We start from the raw sequence: 14285 nt of genomic DNA, 5'->3' as shown, positions 1-14285 counted from the left end.
TGAGAGAATTCATACAAACAGAACTGAAGAAACTAAAAAATGTCAGAAAGCCATAGTAGCAGAATTACACGTGTGGAAAACTGCAGTTTTCAAATTCAAACGCAATTTGAAGACAAATTACAATCCAGCATTAATAGAGAAGTCAAAAAGGAAAGGAGAGAGAAAATATGGAAGAAAGTGTAAGGTATATAATGAACAAAAACATGAGGAGTAATCTGAATTATAGGTATACCAGAAGGGGAGGAAAAAAGGAAAGAGGAAGAATAAGCAGTGAGGGAAATAATATTCTCTTTGGAAGGAAGCTGGTGTAAAACAAACAAAATAGACCTGAACTGAACAACACCAAGACATATATAGTAATATGTAAATATAGTAAATACTTTAAATATTGTATATTTATAGTAAATAGTTCCAAACAAAATAGACCCTAACAGAACAACACCAAGACATATAGTAATCCAATGACAATAAACTGAGAGATGGACTCTTTAGAGTACTAAGGAAGATGAAAAATATTAAGTATAAAGGAAAGAACATAAAAATCAAACCAGACCTCCCATTTGAAACAATCTAGGGAAGAAAACAGTGGAGTAACATACTCAAATTACTGAATAAAAGAAACGTTCAAACTAGAACCTACTACCCAGCAAACCTCTCATTTATATGGGAGAAAGGGAATAAAAAAAAATTCTCAGACAATAAAAGAACTTGCAACATTTGTACTAACCAGATTGACTATAAATGAGCTAATCAAAGAGCAATTATATAAACTAAATGCCCAATTGTAACAAAAACAACTCTACACAATATAATGGCACAACAGCTCTTTCTGTCAATAGTTTTCTTAAATGTCAATGAACTAAATTCTCCCATGAAAAGGCACAGAGTAGTCAGTTGGACCCGGAAACATAACCTAGCCATCTGCTGCTTGCAGGAAACACACTTAAAATCTCAGGACAGACACAGGCTCAGAGTAAAAGAATGGAAAACAATTATGCAAGGTACTGGAAAACAAACAAACAAACAAACTGAAAGCTATGACAGCCATACTTATATCAGACTAAATTGCATTCAACAAGGAAAGACACTACTTATTGATCAGGGAAAGAATCTACTAAAAGTACAAACATGATCTGCATATATGCACTAAATGTAGAGAAAGCAAAGTTGTAAAGCTTTTTCTCACAAACCTAGAGAAAAATATGGATGGAAACATGATAGTAGTGGGAGATTTCAATACGCCACTATTGCCATTGAACAACAGATCCACTAGGCAGAACATAAGCAAAGACCTGAGTCCTAAATAAGAAACTAGAAGAGTTTGGACTAATGGATCTAGAAAGGGTCTTTTATCCTTTAAAAGTGAAATACACATTCTTCTCAAGTGCACAGGAAACATTCTCTAGGATAAATCATATTTATGACACAAGTCTAACTTACATAAATTCACAAATATAAGAATTATATCTAACACCATATCAGATCACAATGCCATAGAGATCAATATTGATTGTATAAAGAAGATATGGAGAAAATCTAATACCTGGAGACTAAACAATATGCTTCTCAAAAACAGCTGGATCAAAGAGGAAATAATGGAAGAAATAAAGATATTACTTGAGAATAATAATAAAGAAACAAATTACCAAAATCTATGGAACATAACAAAAGCAGTAATTAGGGGGAAATTCATAGCACTATAGACCTTCATAAGAAAAGAAAAAAAAAGACAAAATAGACAGCCTAAATGCACATCTTAAATATCTAGAAAACCAACAAAAAGGAAACGCAAGCACAAGCAGAAGAAAAGAAGTAATAAAAACCAGAGCAAAAATCAACAGTATAGAAACAAGGAAAATAATACAAAGAAATGATGAATCCAGGAGTTGATTTTTGGGGTGGTGGTGAAATAAACAAGATAGAAAAGCCATTCAAAAGACTCACAGGAAAAAAAAGACAAAATGCTCAAATGATTCAGATCAAAAATGAAAAGGGAGAGATTACAACAGAAACCCCAGAAATCCAAGTCATCATGAGAGTTTATTATGAACAATTGTAGTCTGTTAAGATAGAGAACACAGAAGAAATTAAAACTGAATGAGAAGGAAGTAGAAAGCCTAAAAAGGCCAATAACAGGTAAGGAAATTGAAACATAATTAAGAAACTGCAAGAATAAAAGTTCAGGAACAGAGTTTTATCAAACGTTTAGAAAAGAACTACTAGTATTGATCCTTAGACTCTTCCAAAATATCAGAGATAGGAATCCTTCCTAATACCTTCTATGAAGCTAACATCACACTCATTCCCAAAGCTGACAAACTACCTAGAAAGAAAACTACAGACCAATCTCACCGATGAACATTGATGCAAAAATATTTAACAAAAACTTAGCAAACCAAATCTAACATCATATCAAAAAGATTATACATCATGAGCAAATGGGTTTTTATCCTAGGGATACAACGATGGTTCAATATATGCAAACCAATAAACATCATGTACCACATGACAAAAAGGAATAATAAAACAGCACGATCATATCAATTGATGCAGAGAAAGTATATAATGAAATTAAATACCCGTTAATGATGAAAACCATCAGCAAAATATGTGTGGAAGGAACCTTCCTCCATATAATAACAGCTATTTATAAAAAAAAATATCCCACAGCCAAACGTTATTCTAAAAACTGAAAGCATGGGGCCAAAGTGGTGGCACAAACGGTAGGGAGTTTGCCTTGTACGCAGCTGACCTAGGACAGACTTCAGTTCGATCCCCAGCATCCTATATGGTTCTCCTAGTCAGGAGCGATTTCTGAGAGCATATCCAGGAGTAACCCCTGAGCTTCACTTGGTGTGGTCTTTAAAAAAAAAAAAAAAACCAAAAAAAACTGCCTTGCCGAAGCTAGCTTAGGACGAACCATGGTTCGATCCCCTGGAGTCCCATATGGTCCCCCAAGCCAGGAGAGAATTCTGAGTGAATAACCAGAAGTAACCCTTGAGCGTCAATGGGTGTGACTCAACCCCCCCCCCCCAAGCTGAAACCAAACAAAACAAAACAAACTGAAAGCATTTCCATGTTCAAAAACAGTTGCATCCCTTTATACAAATAATGACTCAGAGGAGAAAGAGATCAAAAGTCTATCCCATTTAAAATAGTGTCCAAACTATCAAGTACCTAGGACTCAACCTACCAAGAGAGGTTAAAGACCTATACCACAAAAGTTTAAAAACACATAAGAAATTAAAGATCATCTAAGCATAAAAACATTCCATGCTCGTAGATTAGAAGAATCAATATTATGAAAATGACCATCTTACCTAAACTACTACATAAATCAAAGCAATCCCTTTTCAAATTCAGACAACATTCTTCATGGACTTAGAACAATCAATTACAAAATTTGTGTGGAACCATAAAAGACCTAGTATAGCCAAATCCATATTGAAAAACAAGAAAGTGGGAAGCATCTGATTACCTAACTTGAAGGTCTACTTCAAAGCCATAGTGATCAAAACATTATGGTATTAGAAGACCAATGAGTCTGAATAGAATATCCAGTGACAACCTCCCCAAGTGCAAGGGCAACTAATCTTTCACAAAAGAAAAAATCTTGAAATGGAGTAAGACAGTCTCTTCAACAAATGGTGTTGGAACAATTGGATATTGTGAGACTATGATCAATCCATATCTCACACTTTACACAAAAGTCAATTCAAAGTTGATTAAAGACCTTGACATTTGATATGAATCCACAAAATTCAACAAGGAAAACATAGACACAACACTTAGACTTCGACCTCAGAGGTCTTTGATGATAGAAAGCTAATGGCAAGGGCTATAACATCAAACCTGAATAAACGGAACTAAATCAAACTAAAAAGTTACCCTGTGTTAAAAGAAACAAGGAATAAAATTAGAAGACAGCTAACTAAATGGGAGAAAAATTTTGCATGCAACACATCAAGTAAAAGTCTATATATAGGATATATAAAGTAATCACAAAGTTTAACTCCACAAAATTGAAAAATCCTATCCAAAAATAGGGAGTGGAAATAAATAAACACTTCTTGAGAAAAACCAACAGATGACTAACAGATACCTGAAAAATGCTTACCATCACTTATCATTAGGGAAATACAAATCAATACAACAATGAGATATCATCTTACATCAGTACATATCAAAAATAATGGGAAAAATCTCTGTTGGTGGGGATGTAGTGAGAAAGGAACTCCCATTTACTGCTGGTGGGAATGCTGTATGATTTAACACTTATGGATAACAGTATGAGGGGTTCTCAGTAAATTGAGCTGCCACATGACCCAGCAATTCCTCTTTTGGATATTTATTCCCAGGACAGAAAAACATTCATCTAAAAGGATGTATGCACACCACTATTAATTGCAGCACTCAGTACAATAGCTAAGACTTGGAAAGACATAGCTAAGATATCTAATCAAACTATATGTCCAATAATAGATGAGTGGATTCATGAAGCTGTGGAACATATATACAATGAAATATTACATAGCTGTAAAAATGATGTTATTATGCAATTTGCAGCAATATGGATGGAACTGGAAGATACTATGTTAAATGAAGTAATCCAGAAGAAGGATAAATACAAAATGATAACACTTATATGATTTATTAGAGTAATACATGAAAAAATGCAATGGTCAAAATGCAAGTTGTCTCAAACACTCTTAGTTCCAGAGTATAGCAAGGAGAAGGAAAGAAACTGAGTGGAGGAGAACCACAAATATGATAGTATGAAGGCCAGGGACCAAGTAGCCTCGGATGCATTGGTTTTGATTAAAAAGAAAAAGACAGAACGAAATATCCAAGTCAAAATAAAAAATAATGAAATCAAGAGATCCAAACTCTAACAATGTAAACTGTAAAGGGGCCTGATATATTGGCATGCTAGGGTCAAAGGGTGGTGGTTGAGGTACATCTGGGAACATGATGGAGGAAGGTTGACAGTGGCATTGAATTGACCCTGATACATTGTATGCCTGAAAGCCAAAATATGAAGAACTTTGTAAATAATAATAGTTTCTATATAAAAATAAATAAATAAATAAATAAATTACAAACTCAGACCTTCTTAGAATTCAACACCTATCTACTTAACTCACTTTTCAGTTTCCTGATCTTATTTAAACCAGCATTTTACTCTGTGTATATTATTCTAATATCTGCTTTGGTAGCAGTCTCAAAATGTTGCATGGATGGTCCAGTGATCTTTAATATTTAGCGTGATAATTATTCTTAGTACAAATTATATAAATTTTGAGGACTCTTATTAATATTATTTATCCAAAAATTATATTTCAATATTGGAATAATATCCACAGAAGCCAAAGAAAACTGGCTGGATTTTAGCATTAGGGATTTGGAAAATGGAATAAAACAAAGATATTAGTAGTGAAGGAGTTTAGTTTTTTATACTTATAGTTGAAATGATTGACTTTGCCTGGTATGCCAGGTAGGAACAAAGTATAGCTGGAAGTGTTCAAAAAGATGCTGATGACAGAAGAACATATAGGATCATGCTAAGGTATAGGGAGACAAGAAGCTGGGATTTGAAGAAGGAACTTTTAAGAGTTGGGTGAGGCACAATTCTGAATAATTTTGAGGACCAAGACTAGGTGATGTTCAACAGAGACAAGAGACTTAATGAAATCTCATGGAAGGAACAAAATGAATCTGGGGTATGTGAATTGAGAAAGGTTTTCTTGAGTTAGATCCTATTTGCACAACATCTTGAATTTTCATAATAAAAATAGTAAAGCATTAGTCCATTTGAACCATTTTATCTTCTAAGTTACAGTAGATAAAATGACCTTTTGAATAGGTAGAATTACTTTCAGACATACAATGTATCAGGGTCAATCCAATACCATTGTCAACCTTCCTCCATCCTGTTCCCAGATGTATCCCAACCACCACCCTTTGACCCTAGCATTAGAATCATTTACTAAAAGTTCACCTGGTTCAACCACAAATGTTAAATGATAATATCAGTTACTAAAAGCACCTGAGCATTTTATCTTGTCCAGAAATATGGACCTTGGCACTTTTCAGCTTACCACATGCTGCCTTTTGTGGAGGCAGTAGACGACTGATTGCTGTGCGTTTGTGGCTCACCGCATTAGTCAAGTCAAAGAATGCCTCAAGAAATACATTTATCACTTGCTATCTTGTGTCCAAATTTCTGTAAACACTGTACTGAATAAAATTGCATGTATTATCAACTATATATGTTTTAAAATGCATAACTCCTTTATTCATGACTTTATAAGAAATAAGTACAGAGAGGCTTATGCTACTTGCCCAAGGATACACATAACTGGTTATTACATGAATTATTATTTAAACATTGTACAAAACAGCCTGTTGAAACATTGAAAATTATGTGCTTTGAAAAGAATTCATACCTGATGATCCATATTCATTTTGTTTGTTTCCAAGTAGAAAATCAGGGGTCAAATGAATGAATTCGCCACTTTCTCCACATTGTTTAAAGTGTCTGGTATATGGTTCATCTCTACCTGGCAATGCAGGTGGTGCAACTATCACATTAGCCTGGAAATGTTTAAAATCATTTTTAAAATACTATTAATAAAAATTATACTTATTATTAATATTACATATAATTATTATAATATTACCAGTAATATCATAATATATCAAAATTATAATTAATCATTAATTATAATGTATCATACTCTATATTAATAATAATAAAATAATTATTAGAAATAATAATTGAAATACTCTGAAATAATCAATTTGCAATAAAGTTGAAGAACAGCGGAAATATGTAATTTTGCTGGGTGCAGTATTCTAGGCAAAGCATTTATTTCATTGAGTTTTGTCACTATGTCCCACCACTGCTTTCTGGCCTTGAGTGTTTCTTGTGACAGGTCTGCTGTAAATCTCAAGGATGCTTCCTTGAATGTAATTTCCCTTTTTGATCTTACTGCTTTTAGAATTCTGTCTCTATCTGTGGGATTTGTCATTGTGACTAGGATGTATCTTGGGTTGTTTTTCCTGGGGTCTCTTTTAGTTGGTACTCTTTGGGCATGCAGGATTTTATCATATGTATTCTTTAGCTCTGGTAGTTTTTCTTTAATACTGTTCTTAACCGTTGATTCTTCCTGGAGACTTTCTTTCTGGGTCTCTGGGACTCCAATAATTCTTAAGTTATTTCTGTTGAGCTTATCATAGACTTCTATTTTCATCTGTTCCCATTCTTTGACTAATTTTTCCATTGTTCATTTGCTTTAAGGCTTTTTTCCAATCTCTTCTGCTGTATAGAGTTGCTATATATCTCATCTTCCAGAGCACTAATTTTATCCTCAGCTTCTGTTACCCTGATGAAGAGGTTATCCATTTTGTCATTCAATTTGTTTACTGAGTTTTTCAGACCTGTTATTTGACCTGTTATTTCAGTTTGGAATTTTCTGATTTCTGTCTTCATATTTTCTTGGTTTTTTTTTTAATTTTTATTTATTTATTTATTTATTTATTTATTTTGGTTTTTCGGGCCACACCCTTTTGATGCTCAGGGGTTCTTATTAGTATTCTGTTCAACTCGATCCATGCTTTCTTTGTTCTGTGAGCATCCTCCATATTTCTTCTCTAAACACCATATCTGAGAGACTGACTAGTTGGTTAGCCATTTTCCGGTCATCAGAGTTGCCATTTTCATTCTCTATGCCTGGTGCTGGCTTGTGTTGTTTCCTCATTGTCACACTTGTATTGTGGGTTTTGCTACGTGTTGTGGTGGTATTCATTGGCGAAATGATGTGCGCGGCCACGCTCCTCTGGCTCCACCCTTTCTGGGCAGGTTGACTGGCCTCCAAGGAAGGGGAGCCCTCCGTGGATGAAGCCACACACAGGATCATATCTTAGGTCTGAGCATGCAGCAGAGAAGAGATATGCTGGGCTTCAGAGATCCAGCACAGTTCTTAGTGTGATTTTTTCTGCGTGTTGCAGGGGCATTCTTTTGTTAGAAAGAGTTCACGGTCGCGAAGCGAAGAGGAGTGGCCGTGCTCTTCTGGAGCCTCTATGAGAGTGATTTTGCTGAGTCCTTTTTGGCTCACTCACGAGAGGTTCAGGAGACAGGATAGTAGAAAAACACATACAGGCAATACTCACAGTCTCTTGCAATTGAGAACCACTGGGGAGGCTCAGATTTTCTCAGCCTGACGTCACAGACAGGGGACCTACCTATCTCGAAAATATGTGATTTTAATAGAAGTTTTTTGGGCCTTACATGTGCGTAGCTTTCATGTCTTGGTCTCCCATATTGAGGTTTTTCTTCCCAGGTGCCAGGAATTAATATATTTACATTTTTGAAAAAAATTTTGTTTTCTGTGGCTTTAAACAGGTAAGTAGAAGCTTCAGTCATCATATCCTATTATCAAGGGAAAAAAGTGAGAATGATCAAATGAGATGGACAAGAGGAGCAGGGATTCATCAGACATTTAGCAATTAAAAAGCAGTTAGAAAAGCAAATGTTTATCTCAGAATTTATACTCTGCCATTTATATTTTGCTACAAAAATTATAGCTTGATTTTGCATAGGTTTAAACTAATAGGTTGAGAGCCTTGTACATGACCAAACCTGGTTCAATCCTCACTTCTATTATATGGTACTACCAGGAGTGACACCTGACCATAGGTAGCATCAGGAGCAGCTCTTAAGTATTGCTAGATGTGGCCCAATCTCCATTCTCTTGCACTTTAAAGCATTCAGTGTCCCATAATGCTTCTGTTTGGTGTTCAGAAAAATGTATGATATGGTAAAGGCATAGATTTAGAGTCATCTCCTTGGTTCCAATAGTATAATTAGTACTTTTTGGGTATAGATCTTAACCAATTTATGTCACGATAAATCTCCATTTTCTCATATCTTGGACAGATAATATATCTTCTATATAATATATATATATATAAGGCAAGTGTACTGCAGCTGAATTAGACATCAACCCTTATTATTTAAGGGTAATATAAGAATGGCATGAGTTATTTTCATTCTTGCCCTCTAATTTCAAACCTGAGATTATCAATAGGGGGATAATGGGGAGATGAAGAGGGAAATCTAGGAATGACAGAGACATTGGTAGAGGATCTTAGGAACCTGGGTGGTAGTGAGTGTACAGTAACTTTATTCATAAAAAGCTTGCATACTCAAAGTGAAGATTTGGTATCTCTCCTCTGTCCTTGTACTATCTGAACTACCATTTTCCCACAGAATGAGTAGAGGGGTGTTTTTGGTTGTGGGATGGTACTAGACCTTTGGTGGTGGTTGTGACAAACTCTAGATGCTTACAAAATTCGTCCTAGAAATGCTGTAGTATAGCAAATAAAGGCAAAATAATAAAGAGGAAGAATGTCAGATGAGAATGTGGGGTTCTACTCAGAAGCAGGAAATATAGTCTTTGGTAATCTGTGCCTTAATAGAGAAATATTTGCATCTGATTCTCCTGTAAACTGGTTAGATCTGGAAGAGTTGTATCAAGACATTATGGATATGTAAATATTGGTTCCTAATTAAACATTTTTATACATTTTATACATATTTTATACATACTTTATATTTATATTTATACATATTTTATACATATGCAAGCTAACACTGTTGTAAGCATTTTACCAAAACAATAAAAACAAATGCATACATGTGGAATGAAAGATAAAGTGCTCTAAACATATGCAATCATAAAGATGGTCGTTATAATTACTCTTACTAGCAAATTACAAAAACTTTATAGGGAACAGCCTAGTTGATGTAAATGTAATAATCTCTTGGATAAGAGAGATTTGCTCATTATAATCTCACCCTCCAGGAAAGTTTGGTTGGTAGAGAGACAATGGAAAATGTCATAGGAAAGGTAGAGATTTTTATCATAAGCTTAAGATAGTATTGTCTTATGTTCTTCAATATAATGCACGAACGTTTCCTTTTTCTTAATTCAAGTCAAATAAATCCCATTTATTTCTTACCTGTATTTCTTTAATTATTGTTTCATTTTCTGGCACAATGGGGTGTATAGCAATGATAATACCTTCATAACCATTTTCTTTTAGTTGAACCAGGGAAGAATTGCAGCCCTGTAGCAGGTGTAGAACAAAGAAGAAGACAAAACTTCTCAATAATTCCATTCTCCCTCTTTAGTTCCTTCTGTTCCCGCTTTTCTTTTACCTTGGTTCCCTCACCTATATATATTCCTAAACATTACGAGCATTGACTGATTGTGAGAGGTGTGGAGCATACAAAGTTCAACATGACAGATATGGGGAAATACTTTTACCTTACAATCCGTTTCCTTATATATATATATATATATATATATATGTACACACACACACATATATATAGGAATATTATTATATAAAATTGAGTAGAAACAGGAAACACATCTTTTAATAAAATTACTTTATGTTTCTTAAGAAATTATTTTTTTAACTTTCTAATTTGGGTTTATTTTCAAAATAAAGGCATATACTTTGTGTATTCTGTCAAGGCATATCTCATAATGTCAAGACATATTTCAAATGGCATATTTTTGTCAAGTAATATTCCATAATGGAGTGAATAGAAACAATAATGCTAATGTCTTTACTACCTCTAAAAATGAATGCATTTCAAAGTAATTTTAACTGCTTTTGGTTATAATTGTTAGTGGTGCTCATTATTTCATTATCTTCTTAAATTATTGTTTTCATTATATTTATGTTTATAGTGTTCTTTTTCTAGTTTCTCAATTTGATTGATAGCTATTTTATTTTTTTGTCTTGTTTAAGTTCATAGCTTAGTAATATATTCTAAAATAAGTTCAAATTCATAAACAGTAATAATAAATGTTAAAACAAGTGTTTGTTCTAGAATAATTTTGCTATTTTCACAGTTTTAATATGTGTGTTATAATATGCAGTGCATTTGTTTCACAGATGTATTTGACATTTATTTATTCTTAGTATATCATTTGGGGGCTGCACCCAGTGTCACTCAGGGGTTACGGTTGGCTCTGCACTCAGAAATCATTCCTGGAAGGCTTAGGGGACCATATGGGATGCTGGGATTGAACATGGGTCCACCCTGGGTCGGCCATGTGCAAGGCAAACACCCTACTGCAGTGCTATCACTTTGTTCCAGTATATCATTTTAAACTTAATTTTAACTCCTCTTTAATTATGTATCAGATTGGGGATATTTTGAATATTTAGCATTTAATTTTATTTATTAATACTATTTAATTTTATTTATTAATAATATTCATTGTTAATTAAACATTAATATCATTTATTGTCAATTAATTGTTAATTGTGGGTGTACCTATTTGAGACCCTAAGACCCACCCATTTCTGGGAGGGGTCTTGGAAAGGATAGTAGGTGTAACCTTACCTGCGAGACTCTCCCATTCCTGGGAGGGGTCTTGGAAAAGTTAGATAAGGCTTGGACCAAGAAAATTTGGGCCTTTTGGCTCTTTGCCCTTTCTGCGCTGCTGTGTGCTCTGGCTTCTGGGTTTCTGTGTTCTGGTCTTTGACCAGCATGGAGCCCAAAGGGAAGATGGCTAACAGGAAATAAGATGCAGGGCTAGCAAAATATTGCTGTCTTGAAAGGTTATGAATAGGCCACACACATGTGGTGGCTAGGGCTTGAATAAAGTTGTTGCTTCCTGACGCCTGACTGTGATTGAGTGATTTCACCTGGGCCTGGGACTCGCCGGCTGCATGAAGGTTGCAGAGCCACGTGGACTGGGATGGCACGGAGAGAAATCCACTGCCATCCAGCCCCATCGTTAATTATTTAATGCAACATCTTGGCGCCCGAACAGGGACATGAATCCTGGACCCAAGAAAACAGCGAATATGGTGAGATTTCTGCTCTTCTGTTTGATTTTCGCTCTGTTCACATGCAGTAAGCCCAAAGTGTATGGCCACGTGAAGCCATGTTCAAAGATGGCCGGACCCCTTCTAGGGGCAAAAGGGCAACTGAAAGAAGGAAGATGAAAGCTTGGATCACCTCCAGCCTAGGCTCAGGCCCAAAACTGAGACTTTGTTACAAGAAACAAAAACCTCGCCTGTACAAAAACTAATTAAAAGCTTAAATTGGAAATGGAGGAGAAAAAAGACTGTATTTAAAGTGGACTGATTTTCTAAAAATGACCTGCGGCTTGAATTTGGATTTCAACTTTGGAAATTTCGAACTGAACTTTTAGTTTAAATCACTTGGAACTCTAAACATCCAAAAGCGCCCTGTAAAGAGGTGGGCCATAAACTGCTTCCAAAGTGCGCCCGGAGGGAAGAAGCGGCAAAAAGCTCGGCTCGGCTCGGCTCGGCTCGGCTCAGCTTGGCCCGGAAAAGCGGAAAGCCTGAAGTCCACCCTCCAAATCACAGAAATAAAACTGCATAATCCGGCTGCGGAACCTGAAACCACATGGTCAACAACAGCACGAGCGAAACCGGCCTGCACAAAGTTTACACAAGCCACGTGGTGAGATCAGCGTGGGACAAATTAATCATTTGAACTATGATTTTAGGTGTAGGGACTAAGCGGATAGTCATATATTTCACTCATAGTTGGTGATGGGATAAGTTTTAGTTAGTTAGTGGTTAAAAAATAAAAAAAGGGAGGTAATACAGTTTAACATCTAATTTCTAACCACCTGCATCTTTGTCTTAGTCATTTTCTTTATGATTTAAATGTGTTTTGTTGTCTTTCAAAGTTAATATTTTCAATTGCAAAATGTTTTACTGTGTATTTTAATGTACTTAGCCTGTTTTTAAAATGTATGTTATGCATGTATGCTGCAGTACTTGTGTATAGAATAGGTATAGGAACAATGAAGTTCCCCCAATATAGTTTAAAAGTATAGAAACATAAAAGTTCCAAAATAGTGCTTGGTAAAAAAGCATTAATAGAGTTTTAGGTTACAGGTGTAAAGTATATTTTGCAAAAATATGTTTTTGAAAAGGGCTGGTATATTAATTTTCACTCTATTATGTTGGTGCATAAAAATATTAAGAAAAGGAGGAAATGTGGGTGTACCTATTTGAGACCCTAAGACCCACCCATTTCTGGGAGGGGTCTTGGAAACCGGATAGTAGGTGTAACCTTACCTGCGAGACCCTCCCATTCCTGGGAGGGGTCTTGGAAAAGTTAGATAAGGCTTGGACCAAGAAAATTTGGGCCTTTTGGCTCTTTGCCCTTTCTGCGCTGCTGTGCGCTCTGGCTTCTGGGTTTCTGTGTTCTGGTCTTTGACCAGCATGGAGCCCAAAGGGAAGATGGCTAACAGGAAATAAGATGCAGGGCTAGCAAAATATTGCTGTGCTTGAAAGGTTATGAATAGGCCACACACATGTGGTGGCTAGGGCTTGAATAAAGTTGTTGCTTCCTGACGCCTGACTGTGATTGAGTGATTTCACCTGGGCCTGGGACTCGCCGGCTGCATGAAGGTTGCAGAGCCACATGGACTGGGATGGCACGGAGAGAAATCCACCGCCATCCAGCCCCACCATTAATTATTTAATGCAACAGTTAATAATATTTATTAATATTTAATAGACCATTTTCTTAAACCTTAAAATGCTTTCAGGGGTCTCAAACTCAATTTACCTGTGGGCCGCAGGAGGAAAAGTCGGGGTGATCCTTGAGTGCAAAGTCAGTAAGCCTTGAACATTGGGGGTGTGACCCAAACAACTAAAACAAAACAAAACAAAACAAAGAAGGATTCCTCTATGGCAGGGCCAGAAAATGTTGTATGAAGGGCCGTTTGCAGCCCGCGGGCTGCGAGTTTGAGACCCCTGGTTATATATTATATAATATTTTAATAATTTTTTAAAATTATGTGGCCACACACAGGCCTCATTCCTGGCTCTGTTCATTAAGAGACTAAATGGGATTCCAGGAATCAAACCTAGGTTGTCTGTGACCAAAACAAGCAGCTTACCCCACTATACTAATTCTGTGGCTCCTGGTTGTAATAATTTTGGGAGGGTTGTATTAAATTTTTTATTTAAAATTATTTATTTAAATGCTATGGTTTCTCCCACTCAGTGGGTGGCTCTTGTATTCCGGGCACTATTTCCTTTGAGGTGCAGAAGCTTCTCAGCTTAATATAGTCCCATCTATTTATTTCTGCTTTCACTTGTTTTGGAGAGTACTGTTTCCTCTTTAAAGATACCTTTAATCTCAATGTCATGAGTGTTTGACCTACATGTTGTTCTATATACTTTATGGTTTCAGGTCTGATATCTAGGTC

General features: G+C 35.7%; 1 protein-coding gene across 1 annotated transcript in view; it reads right to left on the bottom strand.

The window, feature by feature from the left end:
- Nucleotides 1-10182, bottom strand: part of LOC126007034 (calcium-activated chloride channel regulator 4-like) — a 38494-nt gene extending 28312 nt beyond the window's left edge. Inside the window, 3 exon segments of the mRNA XM_049772553.1 lie at nucleotides 6447-6594; nucleotides 8291-8431; nucleotides 10024-10182. Of these exon segments, the coding sequence (XP_049628510.1) occupies nucleotides 6447-6594; nucleotides 8291-8431; nucleotides 10024-10182 (448 nt within the window).
- Between the last annotated feature and the right edge of the window lie 4103 nt (nucleotides 10183-14285).

Source organism: Suncus etruscus, chromosome 4 (genome assembly GCF_024139225.1).
Source record: "Suncus etruscus isolate mSunEtr1 chromosome 4, mSunEtr1.pri.cur, whole genome shotgun sequence".
NCBI classification, from domain to species: Eukaryota; Metazoa; Chordata; class Mammalia; order Eulipotyphla; family Soricidae; genus Suncus; species Suncus etruscus.
Note: the sequence above shows the minus strand (reverse complement) of the source record. Positions and strands in the feature narration are given on the sequence as shown.